At 44.9% G+C, this 19,124-nt stretch overlaps 1 protein-coding gene across 2 annotated transcripts in view; it reads left to right on the forward strand.

The window, feature by feature from the left end:
• ADGRE3 (adhesion G protein-coupled receptor E3) overlaps nucleotides 1-19,124 on the forward strand; it is an 86,516-nt gene that overhangs the window by 56,782 nt on the left and 10,610 nt on the right. For both annotated transcript variants that reach the window (XM_080673926.1, XM_080673927.1), the window contains exons 9-14: nucleotides 6,748-6,915; nucleotides 14,291-14,488; nucleotides 14,750-14,985; nucleotides 15,466-15,532; nucleotides 15,749-15,840; nucleotides 17,438-17,606. In XM_080673926.1, coding sequence (XP_080530052.1) covers nucleotides 6,748-6,915; nucleotides 14,291-14,488; nucleotides 14,750-14,985; nucleotides 15,466-15,532; nucleotides 15,749-15,840; nucleotides 17,438-17,606 — 930 coding nt within the window. The remainder of the gene's footprint in view (nucleotides 1-6,747; nucleotides 6,916-14,290; nucleotides 14,489-14,749; nucleotides 14,986-15,465; nucleotides 15,533-15,748; nucleotides 15,841-17,437; nucleotides 17,607-19,124) is intronic.

Consider the following 19,124-nt stretch of genomic DNA (forward strand, 5'->3'; position numbering starts at 1 on the left):
GTTCCCCAATCTCTCACCACACCTCACTAATGAATAATTAGTTTATAGCAGAAACTGCCTCTATTTATCTAGATGGAGGAAAGAATGATAAAGGAGTAGCAGGTGAAAGGGGAAGGAATGGTGAGAATTCAGTCACCTTCTTTCACTTTCCTTTCATTTGCCACTACGGCTTGTCAATGGTCAGCTCGATGATACCTCTAGTCCCAAGTGGTACAGATTATCCTATGAAAGGAAGATAAAAGAAATGGATCGTGATGATTGAATACAAAAACAAAAAGTAAGGAGAAAGGATGGGATAAGGAAGAAGGATAAGTGAGGGATGGTGAGTGCCACGTGGTCATAAGGTACCATAGCTTGCCAACTCCTGATCAGTATACATAGTAGCGGTGCCAAGAGCAAGAAAAATTGCTCTATAGAAAAAGAGAAATGGTGGACAGGCGATGGAGAAGTAGAGTTGAGAGAGCGTAGTACAGAAGAGATTAGGATAAAGTAGAAAATTAAGAGGAATTTTAGGGAAATAATAGAGACCTTAGAAGAGATTTTTTTTTTTTAAACCAAAGGAAGCCCGGCTGGCATGGCTCAGTGGTTGAGCATCGACCTATGAACCAGGAGGTCACGGTTCGATTCCCGGTCAGAGCATATGGTTTGTGGGCTCAGTCCTCAGTGGGGAGTGTGCAGGAGGCAGCTGATCAGTGATTCTCTCTCATCACTGATGTTTCTATCACTCTTTACCTCACCCTTCCTCTCTGAAATCAATAAAAATATGTTTTTTAAAACATAAAATAAATAAAAACCAAAGGAAGATAATAGTTTGCAATTTGCTTTGCAATGTTAACCATTTGCCCCACAGTCCACAAAAATATTTAATTAATTAATTAGTTAATTAATTAATTAAAATAAATGTGGTGGGTCTGGATTGAGATTTCAAAGACTTAGTATTCTGAAGACTTAGTATCTCCAGATTTCAAAAACTTAGAAAGAAAAAAACATGCAAACTATCTTCTTAATAATTTTGATGTTGATTACACATGTTGACTTATATTGACACTAGAGGGCCCAGTGCACAAAATTCATGGACTCGGTGGGCCGTGGGGGGGTCCATCAGCCTGGATTGCGAAAGGGTGCAGGCTAGGCCAAGGGACCCCACCAGTGCACGATCAGGGCCAGGGAGGGACTCAGGAGGCTGGCCAACTGAGGAGGGACCATGGGAGGGCTCCAGGGTATGTCTGGCCTGTCTTGCTCAGTCCTGATCAGCCGGACCCCAGCAGCAAGCTAACTTACCGGTCGGAGCGTCTGCCCCCTGATGGTCAGTGCACATCATAGTGAGTGGTTGAGCGGTCTTAGCATATCATTAGCATATTACGCTTTGATTGGTTGAACGGACTACCAGACAACCGGACACTTAGCATATTAGGCTTTTATTATATAGAATACTAAGAGAAAGGGAACCTAGAACAGCATCCAACAGAATTATGTCTTTTTTTTTTATAAATCTTTATTGTTCAGATTATTACAGGTGTTCCTCTTTTTTTCCCCCTAGCTCCCCTCCACCTGATTCCCCACCCCACCCCATGCCCTTACCCCCCGCCACTGTCTTCATCCATAGGTGTAAGCTTTTTGTCCAGTCTCTTCCTGCACCCCTCACACCGCCTCCCCCCTGAGAATTGTCAGTCCACTCCCTTTCTATGTCCCTGATTCTATTATATTCACCAGTCCATTCTGTTCTTCAGATTTTTTATTCACTTGATTTTTAGATTCACTTGTTGGTAGGAATGTATTTGATGTCATTTTGTTGTTCATAATTTTTATCTTTACCTTTTTCTTCTTCTTCCTCTTCTTAAAGAACACCCTTCAGCATTTCATGTAATCCTGGTTTGGTGGTGATGAACTCCTTTAGCTTTTCTTGTCTGTGAAGCTCTTTATATGACCTTCAACTCTGAATGATAGCTTTGCTGGGTAGAGTAATCTTGGTTGTAGGTTCTTGCTGTTCATCACTTTGAATATTTCTTGCCACTCCCTTCTGGCCTGCATAGTTTCTGCTGAGAAATCAGCTGACAGTTGTATGGGTGCTCCCTTGTAGGTAACTAACCGTTTTTCTCTGGCTGCTTTCAAGATTCTCTTTTTGTCTTTTGCCCTTGGCATTTTAATTATGATGTGTCTTGGTGTGGTCCTCTTTGGATTCCTCTTGTATGGGGTTCTGTGTGCTTCCTGAACTTGTAAGTCTATTTCTTTCACCAGGTAGGGAAAGTTTTCTGTCATTATTTCTTCTAATAGGTTTTCAATATTTTGCTCTTTCTCTTCTTCTGGCACCCCAAAAATTCTGATGTTGGTGCGCTTAAAGTTGTCCCCGAGGCTCCTTACACTATCTTCATATTTTTGGATTTTTTCTTTTTGTGTTTCTGGTTGGGTGTTTTTTGTTTCCTCATATTTCAGATCTTTGGTTTGATTCTTGGGGTACGTTGATCTACAGTTGAGTTTCTGTATATTCTTTATTTCAGACAGTGTATGCTTAATTTCTGACTGGTCCTTTTCCATTTTTTTGGCATTCTCATTAAGATCCTTGAAGGTCTCACTAAGCTCCTTGGAGGTCTCATCAAGTTTCTCGGCAGTTTTTAGAAGATTCTTGAGTAACCTTATAAATGTGGTTCTGAACTCTATGTCGTCCATTAGTTTGTTTTCCTCCATTTCTCTCATTCGTGACATGTTTCTTTGTCTCCGCATTTTGCTGCTTCCTTGTGTTGATGGAGTGGCTTTGTGTGGTAGGTGACCTATAGGGGCCAGTAGCTCAGCCTCCCCAATCACCTGAGGTGGACGCCTTTGGTACACCCCTTTGTGGGCTGAGTGCAAAGTCTTGGTGTAGTTAAGCCTTGATTGCTGTTGGTACACTGGGAGGAATTGACCTCCAGGCCTATTGGCTGTGAGGACCCGCTGTGTCTATAATGGAAGAACTGCTGCGCTGGAGACACGCTTATGGTGCAGGACTTGTTTCAGTGGGGCTTTGGTGCTCACTGAGTCTGCCTCTTGAATGTATCACTTATGGATCTGAGGAGTTGAAATTTGGTGTCTCACACTGACCACTAGGTACACTGGCTTCTGGATCTCCAATGGGGTGCAGGTCAGCTACTGTCTGAGGCCACCCAGCAGGAGCTACAGTAAGAACTACAGTTTTCTCCTCTTTGCTTGGGGTTTGGAGGTTTTGGAGCTGTCTGACCTGGGCTACAAGTTTGCTAGGTTAAGCTGCAATAGGGCAGGCCATTCATATGCTAAAGCCGCTGCTTGGAGCTTGGGTGGGTTCTAGATTGTGCAGGGCGGGGTCTCAGGGCGTGACTAGGCTAGGGCGTGGCAAACAGCGATGGCTGCCAGTAAGCCAGCTCTGCGGCTCTGCGTCTCCGACCGTGTCCCCGCGTCCCGCGCCCCAGCACAATAAACAGTTGTTCCTGTGCGCAGCCCTGCAAGCAAGCCTCCCTCACTTTCCGACCCCACGGCAGACAGTCCAGCTTCTCCCTGTAGGAGTTTGGGTCCCCCGCGTCTCCCCACAAACGAGTTCAGAGTAATTGGGAGCTTATCTCCCTTCGGGTTGAAAACAGCAGCGCTCCCAGTCACCAGTCGCCAGCCCGATTCGCGCGTCTCCATACCTCAGCTTTTCAGCGTTTGTGCACCCCTCAATGCTGTTTGCTCTTTCCTTCTAGTTGTAGAACTTCCACTCAGCCAGCTTTCCCATGGTTCTGGGTGATAGACATTTTGTCTTTTAGTTGTAGTTTTGAAATTGTTGTGCGAGGCAGCAGTTTAGGTGTTTACCTATGCCGCCATCTTGGATCTCTCCCAGAATTATGTCTTAACCAGAGGCTCTGTAGGGATGCAACACATTAGATAGGCACACTAATATGTATTTACAATATTTTACCCTATATTTGAATTAAAATGTAAGTCTATTATGTAATAGATTAAATCTATAAAATAAAAAATGACTATTTTGAATATAGTGAGTTAAATGAAATATATCACTAAAATTAATTTGACTTGGTTTTTTTTTCACCTTTTTTAATAGGCTAGTAGAAAATTTCAGATTACATATGTGCTGCTTTTCTTCGGCAGCATGACACAAGTGCATAAAATTACTTTTATTGCAGGTACCTCCTATATCTGTGAAATTTGAACTGAGATATAATATTCATTTTTGCATAGAAGGCTGGTATTAATGGTTAAGACTACAGAATTCAGTCAGAAAAAACTTTTTAAAAAAAACATTTTTATTTATTTCAGAGAGGAAGGGAGAGGGAGAGAGAGATAAAAACATCAATGATGAGAGAAAACCCAAGCATGTGCCCTGACCAGGAATTGAACGGTGACCTCCTAGTTCATAGGTTGATGCTCAACCACTGAGTCATGCCAGCTGGGCCAAAAAAACACTTTTAATTGATCTATTGCCTTTTCCCATTCTCTATCCAAACTCTTAAAGATAGGAAGGGTAGTAGCCAGACATAGACTTAGGAAGATTTGTTTGCTCCTTTCCCTTTCAGTTCTGTTAAGAAAATAAGAATTAAAGAAAACGTTATGATTTGTGTTAACCTGGATGGACCTTGAGGCCATTATGCCAAGTGACATAAGTCACACAGAGAAAGACAAATTCCAAATTATTTCACTCATATGTGTAATCTAAAAGAGCCAAACTCATAGAGACAAAGAACAGATTGTTGGTTGCTAAGGGTTGGGGGTGAGAGAAATAGGTGAATGTGATCAAAGGTTACAAACTTCATTATGAGAAGAATAAGTTCTGGGAGATCTAATGTACAGCAAGGTGACTCTAGTTAATAATACTATCTACACCAGGCGTCCTCAAACTACGGCCCGCGGGCCACATGCGGCCCACCAAGGACATTTATCCGGCCCGCCGGGTGCCGACTCATCCCAGGCCCGCAGTGTGCATAGAAATTTGTTCATAGTTTTTTTTTTAAACTATAGTCCGGCCCTCCAACGGTCTGAGGGACAGTGAACTGGCCCCCTGTTTAAAAAGTTTGAGGACCCCTGATCTACACTAATAAAAGAGTAACATGCTCATTGACTGTACCTTCACGACGCCCACCCGTCAATCAGGAGTGAGTATGCAAATTAAGCCAACAAAGATGGTGGGTTAATTTGCATATGCAGGTGCCGAGCAGCCGGGGGGCTGGGCGGGACGCAGTTGTTCTGCACCACCCCAGCCGCTCTGGGCCTTTGGGTAGCGTGGGAAGGCGGAAAGGCCACTCCAGTCAGAGTGAAGGTGGTGCTGGAAGCCAGAGGAAGGAAGGCCCATTCTTGCATGAATCTTCATGCATGGGGCCTCTAGTATTGTATATTTGAAAGTTGCTAAGAGAGTAGGGTTTTAAAGTTCTCACCACTCCCTGATCGGTTTGGCTCAATGGATAGAGCATCAGCCTGGGGACTGAAGAGACCCAGGTTCAATTCCAGTTCAGGGCACATGCCCCAGTTGTGGGCTCGATCCCCAGTGGGAGGTGAGCAGAAGGCAGATGATCAATGATTCTCTCTCATAATTGGTGTTTCTATCTCCCTATCCTTCTCCCTTCCTCTCTGAAATCAATAAAAATACATTTTAAAAAATAAATAAATAAAGTTCTCACCACAAAATAAAAATTGTAACTATGAGAGGTGATGGGTGTTAACTAAACTTGTTGTGGTAATCATTACATTTTACACCTTAAACTTATACAATGTTATATGTCAATTGTCTCTCCATAAAGCTGGAAAATTAATCTAATTTTAAAATAAAAATTTAAGAAAGTAAAAGTTGCCCTGACCGGTTTGGCTTAGTGGATAGAGCATTGGCCTGTGGACTAAAAGGTCCCAGGTTCAATTCTGGTCAAGGGCATGTACCTTGGTTGCGGGCACATCCCCAGTAGGAGGTGTGCAGGAAGCAGCTGATTGATGTTTCTCTCTCATCAATGTTTCTAACTCTCTTTCCCTCTCTCTCTCTGTAAAAAAATCAATAAAGTATATTTAAAAAAAGAAAAGAAAGTAAGAGTTGAAGGAGAAAGGCGGGAAATGTATGTTTTCTCTATCTGATGCATAAAATCTAGGCATGAAATTTTTGATGAACGGCATGGGGCAGAGGGAGTGGAGCAAGAAATCTGGGAATGGGCCAGTGGGTTACCAAAGGAGATAAAAGCCCCAAAGAGAAGAGTATCTGACTCGTCTCCTTGCCCCATGAACTGTTCCTCTAGAAGCCCTTGAGACAAAGAGAAGAGACTGCAGGCTAACTTTATTCTCTATCTCCTGGTGATGTTCTTTTCCTATGCTACTCCTCTTATTGCATAAGCAATCATTGTGTTGTCAGGAAAGGAACTGGTGTCAGGGGACCAGAGAAATGTTTTTGTTACTGTTTTGGGGGAGTTGGAGTGGTTGGGGGAGACCAGGAAAATTTGACCTGGAGAGTATTTGGGAGAAAACTTTGGGTGAGCCTTACACTCTTTTTTTATCTGATTCCCCTGGTAAGGGACAAAGTCATAAAACCAATGACATCTTGTAAAATTCAGGCTGCCACAGAGAGAGATGACCTTGTTTTATGTTTTGTGAAATCCCGATAGAGGTGGAGCTATGGGGGCTGTTGTCCTGGTGGCCATTCTCTTCGCTTAAAATAAAAATCACCTGAGTCACTCTCAGCCATATTCTCATTCTCCACCCCAGCACAGAGGGACACTCTAAGAGTTGCTCCTCCTGAGCAAGGACACAGCAAGCCCATTCTATTTTCAGATGAAGCCCCTGAGCAAGAAGGTCTTCTGTGTCTTCTGGAAGAGCACCGGGGAGGATGGCCACTGGTCCAGGGCCGGCTGCTTCCTGGTACAGGTGAACAAAAGTCATACCACATGCAGATGCACTCACTTGTCCAGTTTCGCTGTCCTCATGGCCTTTACCAACCAGGTATGATGTAAGCATTTAATTCCTCTACCTAATCCTTGTTGAGCCCCTATTAGGTGGCAATGAGTGCTATAAAGAAAATGAAAACGAGTGAGGAACCGGAGTGACTGGAGTGGCGTGCCACTTTATATAGAATGGTCAGAGGATTAAATATGAGAGCTGAAATCTGATTATTAAGAGTCAGTAGTACTGTGATGTGGCTAAACCTTGAAAACATGATGCTGAGTGAGAGAAGCCAGACACAAAGGACCACATATTGTAGGATTCCACGTATATGAAATGTCCAGAATAGGCAAATCCATAGTGACAGAAAACAGAATTGTAGTTGCCCGGGGCTGTGGGGAGAAATGAATGAGAGTAACTGTTTATGGGCATGGGGTTTTATTTGGGAGGTGATGAAAATATTTTGGAACTACATAAAGGTAGTGGTTGCACAACACTGAATGTGCTAAATGCTACTGAACTGTAACCCTGTAAAATGGTGATTTTTATATTATTTGGATTTTACCTCAATTTTAAAAAAAGCCAGTAGGAAAGGGTCTCAGGAAGAGTATCTAAAGAAGAGATACAAGTATGGTCAAGACTCTGAAGATAGGAGAAACCAAGATGGCGGCATAGGTAAGCACCTAAACTGCTGCCTCGCACAACAATTTCAAAACTACAACTAAAAGACAGAACGGACACCATCCAGAACCACAGGAAAGCTGGCTGAGTGAAAATTCTACAACTAGAAGGAAAAAGAAAAGCTCACAGAGAATTGGAGGTACGGCAAAGGGTCTTTGTGCGCGCAGAGAGGAAGGGCGGCTGAGAGCCTGGCTGACTTTCTCTGGCGGGAGGGGGAAGGAAGCCCCTGACCGCACTGAACCCCAGTTCTGACTGCACTGAACCCCAGTCCCGGGCGAAACCCCATGGACCCAGGCTCATACAGGGGGAGTCTGGACTGTCAGGTAGAGAAAAAGGCACCCGGAGACTCGGAGAGCCGGGGGAGACCCGGGGGAGCCCCGGCGGGCAGGGGTCTTGAAGCGCGCGCACCAGTGTGCACAAAGGCTGCGGAGGTTGCTACAGGCTTTCCCTAGCAGAAGGGAGTCAGAAGCTCCTGACTGCACTGAACCCCAGTTCTGACTGCACTGAACTCCAGTTCCAGGTGAGCCCCTGGGGACCCATGCTCTTACAGGGGGAATCTGGACTCTCGGGCAGAGACTCAGGAGCCGGGGAAGGCAGAGGTCTAGAGGCGTGCGCAGGCTCACGCGCGGAAGGGCAAGGCTGACTGGAAGCCAAGACTGTCTGCTCCGCCCTGAGACTCCACCCCATCCAAGCTGAGCACAGAGGCTATTGCAATTTGGCAAGTCTAATCCTATAAGGCTGTCTCCAGCACCGAACTTCTCCCAGCATAGACACAGCGGACCTTTACAGCCAACTGGCCTGGAGGTCAATTTCTCCCAGTGATACCAACAACAATCAAGACTTAACTACAACATGGCTGTACACACAGTCTACAAAGGGGTGCACCAAGAGTGTCCACCTCAGGTTAACTGGGGAGGCTGACCCACTGGGCCATATAGGAAACCTAGGACACAAATCTACCCTACCAACTCAGGGAAGCAATGAAAATGCGGCATCAAAGAAACAGATCACAAACGAAAGAAATGGAGGAAAACAAATGACTGGATATAGAATTCAAAACCACGGTTATAAGGCTTTTCAAGAATATCCTAGAAAAGGCCGATAAATATAACGAGACCCTCGAAGATATGAAAAAGGACCAACTAGAAATTAAACATACACTGACTGAAATAAAAAATATTATACAGAGACCCAACAACAGACTAGAGGAACACAAGAATCAAGTCAAAGAATTGAAATACAAAGAAGCAAAAAACACTCAACTGAAAAAGCAAAAAGAAAAAGAAAAATCCAAAAAGTTGAAGATAGTGTAAGAAGACTCTGGGACAACTTCAACCGTACCAACATCAGAATTATGGGGGTGCCAGAAGAAGAGAGAGAACAAGATACTGAAAACCTATTTGAAGAAATAATGACTGAAAACTTCCCCCACCTAGTGAAAGAAATAGACTTACAAGTTCAGGAAGTGCACAGAACCCCAAACAAAAGGAATCCAAAGAGGACCACACCAAGACACATCATAATTAAAATGCCAAGAGCAAAAGACAAAGAGAGAATATTAAAAGCAGCAAGAGAAAAAACAGTTAGTTACCTACAAGGGAGCACCCATATGATTGTCAGCTGATTTCTCAACAGAAACTATGCAGGCCAGAAGGGAGTGGCAAGAAATATTCAAAGTGATGAATAACAAGAACCTACAACCAAGATTACTCTACCCAGCAAAACTATCATTCAGAATTGAAGGGCAGATAAAGAGCTTCACAGATAAGAAAAAGCTAAAGGAGTTCATCACCACCAAACCAGTATTATATGAAATGCTGAAAGGTATTCTTAAAGAAGAGGAAGAAGAAAAAAAAAGTAAATATAAAAATTATGAACAACAAATACATATCTACCAACAAGTGAACCTAAAAATCAAGTGAATTAAAAACCTGAGGAACAGAATAATCTGGTGAATATAATAGAATCAGGGGCATAGAAAGGGAGTGGACTGATAATTCTCAGGGGGAAAGGGGTATAGGGGGGGTTCAGGAAGAGACTGGACAAAAATCATACACCTATGGATGAGGACTGTGAGGGGGAGGTAAGGGCAGAAGGTGGGGTGGGAAATGGGTGGAGGGGAGCTATGGGGGGAAAAAGGAGAAACAATTGTAATAATCTGAATAAAGATTTATTTTAAAAAAAAGACTCTGAAGATAGAACAAACTTGGTGTGTTCCAGAGAGAAGTGTGGCTGGAGCAGAGTGAATGAGAGGAGTTGGAAAGGGGCAAGGTTGGAGAGATGGAAGCAGGAGAAATGTGCCAGATCTTGAATGCCAGATTTAGTTTTCTTCCAAATTGCAATGGGAAGGCAATGGAGGTTTTCCATCATGGATGTTACATATTTATGTCTTTAAAAGATCCCTCTGACTCTCAGGTCAAGAATGAGCAGTGGGCAAGAGTAGACTCAAAAAGAGATGATGGTGGCTGGGGTTCAAGTGGTAGAGGTGGTGGGAGAAGGTCAGACTGGACACATATCCTAGAGGTGGGGTTGGAGAACTTACTGATTACATAGGATAGGTGACAGCATACAGGAAGTTCTGCATCCTTCTCTTCTTTTCAGGGTTGGAGTGATACCCCAGATAAACACTTAGTGGAAATCTCTGACCTCCCCTATTACACAGGGCATTGGGGAAGCTAACATCTTATCCTATATAATAAAGAGGTAATATGCAAATTGACCGTCACTCCAACACACAAGATGGACACCCCCATGTGGTCAAAGATGGTTGCTCCCATGAGGACACAAGATGGCTTCCACAAGATGGCCAGCAGGGGAGGGCAGTTGGGGAGAACCAGGCCTGCAGGGGAGGGCAGTTGGGGGGAACCAGGCCTGCAGGGGAGAACAGTTAGGGGCAACCAGGCCTGCAGAGGAGGGCAGTTGGGGGAGGAGGGACCAGGCCTGCAGGGGAGGGCAGTTAGGGGCAACCAGGCCTGCAGAGGAGGGCAGTTCAGGGTGACCAGGCCTGCAGGGGAGAACAGTTGGGGGGGACCCAGGCCTGCAGGAGAGGGCAGTGGGGGGAAACCAGGCCTGCAGAGGAGGGCAGTTAGGGGCAACCAGGCCTGCAGAGGAGGGCAGTTCGTTGGGGGAGGGGGGCACCAGGCCTGCAGAGGAGGGCAGTTGGGGGCAACCAGGCCAGCAGGGGACTGCTGTTGGGGTGCGACCAGGCCTGCAGGGGACTGCTGTTGGGGTGCGACCAGGCCTGCAGGGCAGGACAGTTAGGGGTGACCAGGCCAGCAGGGGAGGGCAGTTAGGGGCAATCGGGTCAGCAGGGGAGTAGTTAGGCATCGATCAGCCTGGCAGGGGCGTGGTTATGGGGTGATCAGGCTGGCAGGCAGAAGCGGTTAGGGGCAATCAGGCAGGCAGGCAGGCGAGAAGTTGGGAGCCAGCAGTCCTGGATTGTTAGAGGGATGTCTGACTGCCCGTTTAGGCCCGATCCCACTGGGATCGGGCCTAAACGGGCAGTCGGACATCCCTTGAGGGGTCCCAAATTGGAGAGGGTGCAGACTGCACTGTGGGACACACACCCCCTGTGCACAAATTTCATGCACCGGGCCTCTAGTCTTATATAATAAAAGGGAACGACTGGTCCCTATGACACGCACTGACCACCAGGTGGCAGACGTTCAATGCAGGAGCTGCCCCCTGGTGGTCAATGCGCTCCCACAGAGGGAGCACTGCTCAGCCACAAGCCAGGCTGATGGCTGGGGAGTGCAGCGGCCTGCCTCCACAGCAGCACTAAGGATGTTTGACATCTATTAGCCGGACATCACCCGAGGGAGGGCTCCTGGACTGCGAGAAAAGGGCACAGGCCAGGCTGAGGGACCACACACCACCCACCTGCCCCCGAGTACATGAATGTCATGGACAGGGCCTCTAGTATGTTTATAAACATGAAAATACTTCTTTCATTCATTGTTACATTTATGAAGTTTATCTATGGGTTGAGCATAGCCTTAGTTTATTCATTTTCATTGCATGACTATACTACAACGTACTTATTCATTCTACAGTTAATGAGTATCGAGGTTGTTTCCTGTCAGGAGCTATTAAAAGCAGTGCTACCTTTCTAGGATGAAGCACAGACAGTTCCATATGGGATCCTCCACGGTGATGAGGGTGCAACACACTCCAGATGTTGGAGCCTCTGTTATCATGAGTTTCTGAGTGACTCTGTGGAGCAGAGTATTGTTCCATCTATATAAAGTTGAAAAACAGATACAACTAAATTATATTCTCAGGAGTTGGATACTTAGTTGGTAAAATTTACTGTAAAAGGATGATGGCTACCTCTAGGGGAGAAGGTTGTTTGAAATTAGGAAGAGCTTCTGGGATAATGTCAACAAGCTAGTTCATGATCAGTATTTATTTAATAATTATTCATCATATGATATATTGGCTTTTGTGCATTTTACTTTTTTAAAAATTTATCTTTATTATTATTTTTAATACATTTTATTGATTTTTTTTACAGAGAGGAAGAGAGAGGGATAGAGAGTTAGAAACATCGATGAGAGAGAAACATCGATCAGCTGCCTCCTGCACACCTCCTACTGGGGATGTGCCCGCAACCAAGGTACATGCCCTTGACCGGAATCGAACCTGGGACCTTTCAGTCCGCAGGCCGACGCTCTATCCACTGAGCCAAACCGGTTAGGGCTATCTTTATTATTGAAAGTATTATAGATTTCCCCCTTTTTTTCCCCATTGACTTTTATTTTTTTAAAATATATTTTATTGATTTTTTACAGAGAGGAAGGGAGAGGAATAGAGAGCCAGAAACATCGATGAGAGAGAAACATCAATCAGCTGCCTCCTGCACACCCCCTACTGGGGATGTGCCCGCAACCAAGGTACATGCCCTTGACCGGAATCGAACCTGGGACCCTTCAGTCCTCAGGCTGACGCTCTATCCTTTGAGCCAAACCGGTTAGGGCCCCATTGACTTTTAAAAAAACAAAGGATTGAAACGTTCTATAAAGTGACATTGATAAAAGCAAAAATCCCTGTATAATTATAAGGGATGATGAGTATCATTTCCCAGAAGTAAGTCTGGCTAAGTCTGTATGGCTCATCAGATCCCTGGCCCCTGTCTTCAATGAGATGAGTCCCCAAGAGCGTAATTAGATAGGGTATCTTCATTTGAGGCCTCCCACTAGCAGGTCCTGAGAAAAGCATTTGAGGGAAAGTAGTTTCTCTGGGAGGTGAGCCCAGGAAACATCAGTAGGTGTGTAGGGACGTGAGACAGAGAAGAGAAGGCAGCCAGGAAAGGATGCATCCAAGAAAAGTTACCCCCATGGACAAGTGGGGCTCAGTCCTACTGGGTACTTCTGGGAGATATCATAGGAAATGCACCTCAGAGCCTTCCCACAAGAGGTGGAACAAGCTGGGGTATTTATCTACCAATTCCCCAACTGTTATTATTTGAGGGCAGCTCCCAGGGGCATTAACACCCTTGCACTTGTGACTTGCTCTGGCGTGCATAAGCATGCCGCTCATAGCAGGGGACATGCCATCAGGCAGTCACTGGGGTTCACAGAAAGCAGACAAAGGGCAGGTACAGGTGAGTATGAAGAGGTTAGTAGCCTCTGCTACACAGGACTTTCTGTGTCTCTTTGGGTGTAGACTGTGTCTGGCATAGCCATTCACTAACTTCAGTGCGAATTCTGCTGTACATCATGGAGCCTATAGTTAACAGTAGAGGGCTGTGCACTTAATCACTTGGTAAGAGGATAGATCTCTTGTGTTTTTACCACAAATTTAAAAAAGCAAGGGGGCACAAGAAATCTTTTGAAGGTGATGGATATATTTATTACCTTAACCGTGGGGATGATAGCATGATATATGCCTATGTTCAAACTCATCAAAAGGTATGTACTCTATATATGCACTATTTTGTATATTAGATATACTTCAATAAAGCTGGGGAAGGGGGAGACAGTATTAGAGACACCTCTCACACAATCTGTCATTAGCTTTATGCCTGTGTTTATTTTGTTTTATTTTATAATTTTTTCTTTATTGATTAAGGTATTACATATGTGTCCTTATCCCTCCATTGCCTCCCCACCCACCCACATTCATGCCCTTACCCCCCTAGCGTCTGTGTCCATTGGTTAGGCTTATGTGTATGCATACAAGTCCTTTGGTTGATCTCTCCACCTTACCCCCACCTTCCTCTACCTCCCCTCTGAGGTTTGACAGTCTGATCGATGCTTTTCTGTCTCTGGATCTGTTTTTGTTCATCAGTTTATGTTGTTCATTATATTCCACAAATGAGTGAGATCATGTGATATTTATCTTTCTCTGACTGACTTATTTCGCTTAGCATAATGTTCTCCAGTTCCATCCATGATTTTGCAAATGGTAAGACTTCTTTCTTTTTTACAGCAGCATAGTATTCCATTGTGTAGATGTACCACAGTTTTTTAATCCACTCATCTGCTGATGGGCACTTAGGCTGTTTCCAAATCTTACCTATGGTAAATTGTGCTGCTATGAACATAGGGGTACATATATCCTTTCCGATTGGTGTTTCTAGCTTCTTGGGATATATTCCTAGAAGTGGTATTACTGGGTCAGATGGGTGTTTCATTTTTAGTTTTTTTAGGAAACTCATAATGTGCCTGTGTTTAGACTGCCCTGTTCCAAGGGGAGGAGCCACAATCCCAGAGCAGGAGAATGTGGCTGATTAATCCTCTTTGCTGGGTCCCAGGAGGAGGATCCCGCCCTGGCTGTGATCACCTATGTGGGGCTGAGCCTCTCTCTGCTGTGCCTCCTCCTGGCGGCCCTCACCTTCCTGCTGTGCAAAGCCATCCAGAACACCAGCACCTCACTCCACCTGCAGCTCTCGCTCTGCCTCTTCCTGGCCCACCTGCTCTTCCTCACGGCCATCGACAGAACTGAGAACAAGGTACTGACACTGTCCCAAAGGACCCCTGTTCTCCCCAGGGGATGCTGCTTGGGCACCTTAATAAAATCGCTTTGGTTTCTGGGAGAGGTTGGAGGGGTGGTGCCAAGGTGGGCAGCACTGACATTGATTACCAAGCACCTTTACTATTGATGGCCTTGGTCTAATGTCAGGTGCTCTGAACTAACGCCAGTATAAAGGAGAGGCCCTCAGTTCACACACCACCCTAAGTATCCCACCTGGTGACTCTCACTCCTCCCCCAGGTGCTGTGCGCCATCATCGCAGGTGCCTTACACTATCTCTACCTGGCCTCCTTCACCTGGATGCTGCTGGAGGGCCTGCACCTCTTCCTCACCGCTCGCAACCTGACGGTGGTCAACTACTCCAGTGTGAGCAGGTTCATGAAGTGGCTCATATTCCCAGTCGGCTATGGAGTCCCAGCTGTAATCGTGGGCATTTCCGCAGCATCCAGGCCTCACCTTTATGGAACACCTGAGCGGTGAGCCTGACTCACACCCTGGGCCATGGACAGTTTGGGGGGCAGCATTAATGATGGTGATTGAGATGTCCATAGCAAACGGATATCTTTTCCCTTGAGTGTAAGAGCTCTGGCCTTTCTCCAGTGAAGCAGGGAAAGATGGCAGTAGGAGCTTGGAAGGTCCTGAAAGGAGGGAGTTTCGTGGTTAGATACCAGCTTTATCCCTCCCATAATTTGGAGCTTTCAAGTCTCAGATTCCTCTTTAGCATTATCCCCAATTTCCCACCGTCATGACCTTGGTATGAACATTCAACGGAACTGTGCTTATAAAATGTGTAATGTAGCATTAACACACAGTAGGTAACAATCAAAACCTTCATTGCCATCAGCTGACATTGTCAGAAGACATTGGAAAAGTTCTCTGTTAGGAAAAGTGTCACTTCATGTTCATTTCATGTGCTTTCTCTGATCTCTCTGTATCCCTTTCCCCTTTATTCCCAGCTGCTGGCTCCACCTGAAACAAGGATTCATCTGGGGTTTCCTTGGCCCTGTCTGTGTCATTATCTGTGTGAGTATTGGCTCCAGGGGTAATGACTGAGGCAGCACCAGAAGTGCTGGGTGCAAGACAGTACACAGGGAATGCATTTTCTCTTTTGTATGGTTTCACTTTTCCACCTGCTACCAATTCAGTCCTATGTGCAAGGAAAGGAGGAGTTGTGTGCAATTTATTAAGGACGCAGTGCATTATTTTAACTTGCATTCCTGGTCTGCATCATTCCTGCAGGTGAATTTAGTATTTTTTATCTTGGTCCTTTGGATTTTGAAAAATAAATTCTCCTCCCTCAACAGTGAAGTGTCAACCATCCAGAATACAAGGTAAGATGGAGCACATGGTACTTCTGATGCTCTCTTCCTCTCCTTACCCTCTTCTTGTCCCTCCTACATACCTACACACACATACACCCCACAACCAGGCTCCAGGGACTAGCAAAGCTGCTGTCATCTCCCAATATCCATATTAGATAGAGTACAAGCTAAGCTACTGAGACAAAAAGACCCCCATCAAAAAGAGTGAAATAGAAGTTTACGTTACTCTCATGTCATAGTCCAGAGGTGAGCAGTCCAGGCTGGTGGGGATGCTCTGCTCCAAAAAGTGATGCAGAGACTCAGGTCCTTCCTATTTTGTTTCTCCACCATTCCTTTGTCACTTTCCCATCCATTGGAAGTTGCATGGCCCACATTTGCTCATATTTTATTGGCTAGACCTTAGTCACACCGTGACTACTAGCTTCAAGGGAGGCTGGGAATATATAGTCTCTAACTTGGTAGCCATGTGTCCTTGAAAAAACTCAAAGAGGGGAGGGATCTAACGTTAAAAGGAAGAGGAGGAGAACAGACAAAAACAGCAGTTTCTGCCACACAACACAAGATGCACACAGGAGTGCTCTTTTTATCAAAAACAACCAACTTAAGTTTGTGAATCCATCAGTTACTAAAGGCTTGGATTCTATAGAAACTCTAAGAGTTGCACTTCTGAAGGATGCCCCAGCAAAACTGGGTTTTGGCTAATTATAACAAACTTAAATATATATCTAAAGAGTTTTGTGTAATGGGTTTGGAAAGAATTTAGATTAAAATATTTTTTGTATAATACTATTTCAAAAAATTGGGGGCTATGAGCTTTTTTAATTTGCAGCATTCATTTTACTTGGAACACATAATTTGTTGTTTTTATTTTAATCACAACAATAACACGATATTTTTTTTCAAAATATATAAAGTGAAAATGGTTAACTCCCTCTTTTCCTACTACTTCCACTTCCCAAGAAAGCTGGAATTAACAAATTTTATGATAGGTATGATATAATATGTGTGATATTTTCCCCAGACCTTTTTCTGTGGATTTCTATACAACAGAGAGGCACGTATACAATAGCTAATACACTACACAAATAGTTCCTCAACCAGTTTTTCTCACATAAAACATTATGGCTTAAATTAGAGATAAATATGTATATATGTAGGTATATAGTGACCTTACATCTCAGTTTGCCTGGGACAGTCCTAGTTTATGCCATTGTAATTATTAATAGTACCTTTTTTAATCTCGAAAGTCTCCCTGTTTGAATAACAAATTATATGGCCCTCCATGTATAAAAGAGAAAGAAATAAAAGCCTCTAGTTTTAGAATGCTTTATGTATATGTGGTGCTGATTTTGTTCTATATATTATCCTAAATACATATGTTAAAGTCTCATTTAATCTTTACAGCAGCCCTGTGAAACAGGACTATTATAAAGATGGGGAACCCAAGTTATAGAAAGGTAGGGTAATTTGCCCAGTGTCACACAGTGCTGCCTTGGGTTTAAACCAAAGCAGTCTAGCTCCAGAGTCCTCCCCATTAACAACTACTCCATAAGGGTGTCCATGTCCATTGCCAGCTTGTGTACGTGTTCATTTTTACTCCCCTCAGGATGCTGACACTGAAAGCAGCAGCCCTGGTCCTCATCCTTGGCTGCACGTGGTGTCTGGGCATCCTGCAGGTGGGCCCAGCTGAACGGGTCATGGGCTACCTCTTCACCATCATCAATAGCCTTCAGGGTGTCTTCATTTTCCTGGTCTACTGCCTCCTCAGCCAGCAGGTAAACTTTTACCCCTTTCTTTATTGTTTTAAAGTTAAGAAAAATTTGCAGGTATGTAGTTTAGTGAACATTTAGATACACATTCTCTAAATTTTCATAAGAATTTGTGAGCAGTGTGTAAATACTACCTATATTTTCTCTACTTTGAGATGCTATTGATTGTGAGATTTGTCCATTTATAAATGGCTTTACAAAGTAAATAATTACTATATCAAGGAATTATCATGTTTGTTTTCAGCTTTCCCATTTGTAATTGTCATCTATTTCTGTGTTAACAAACAACCTCAAAAATCTCAGTGGCTTAAACGTGAATATTTACTATTCTCATTCTCAGTCTGCAGGTTGGTGAGCGTTCAGATGATCTTGGCTGGGCTTATCTTGGCTTGGCTATAAAATGCAGATATATATTTTATATTCAGTATGACTACTAAATACAAGCCAATTCTTGTATGTGCAGTTGAGCAAAAGAAACGGTGTGTATCCAACACTCAGGAAATACTGGCTGCTTTGGGCTTGTTGAGATAAGCCTCTAAGATGTTACCTAACTAAGAGGCACTCAGGGATAATTTGGACTGTGTGTTGTCTCTAGAATTGAACCCCAGACATGATGAAACCCTACTGTATACTACAAACCATGCTGAGATACATCTACCTAGGTTTAGTTAAATTATACTACATCTATAGAAAAGGATACTACACAACCATCTATCTATATATATAAAAAGCCAGCGACTGGAACACTGTAATGACTGAAACAACAGTAGCTATGATGTCCACTGTGGCCAGTGAACCTGCCCAATCAAGAGCAGGGTGGCAGCCAACCCTCTCATGGACCCCCTCCGACCGGCCCCGCGCCTGATAGCACCCCCCCTTACTCCAATAGGGGGTGGGACCAGCTGGCCAACCTCCTGCAGCCCCTTCCCCTGGCCAGCCCTGCCCCTGATCAGTCCCCCACCCCATCGGCTCATGGCCCCTCCTCCAATGGGCCTCCCCCACTCCAATCAGGGACAGGTCTGGCTGGCCAACCGCCCACGGCCCCTCCTCCCAGCTTGCCCCGCCCCCAATTGGTGCCTCCCACTAATCAGGGACAGGGCTGGCTGGCCCACTGCCCACAGCCCCTCCCCATGGCCGACCCCAACCCCAATTTGCCCCCCCACTCCAATCAGGGGCGGAGCCCACCGGCCAATCACCCGAGGCCCCTCCCCCTGGCCGGCCCAGCTCTGATTGGGCCCTGATCAGGGCAGGCCAGCTGGCCAACCTCCCACCATCTCCTCCTCCTGATAGGCCCAGCCCCAATCCACCCCAATCGGGGCCAGGCTGGCTGGACCCCACCCAATGCAATAATTCGTGCACTGGGCCTCTAGTGAAATATAATGTAGAAGACTGAAACCCCAGTGAAGCTGGGTTCCACATAGTTCAGGTCAGGAGGTACAATGGCAAAATAAACATAGTCCAGCAACCAGAAGAAATACAGAATCACTCAAGGTCTTTATTTGTACTTCTCAAATACCTTAAAGA

The sequence above is a fragment of the Plecotus auritus genome (assembly GCF_963455305.1).
Source record: "Plecotus auritus genome assembly, chromosome: 6".
Lineage (NCBI taxonomy): Eukaryota > Metazoa > Chordata > Mammalia > Chiroptera > Vespertilionidae > Plecotus > Plecotus auritus.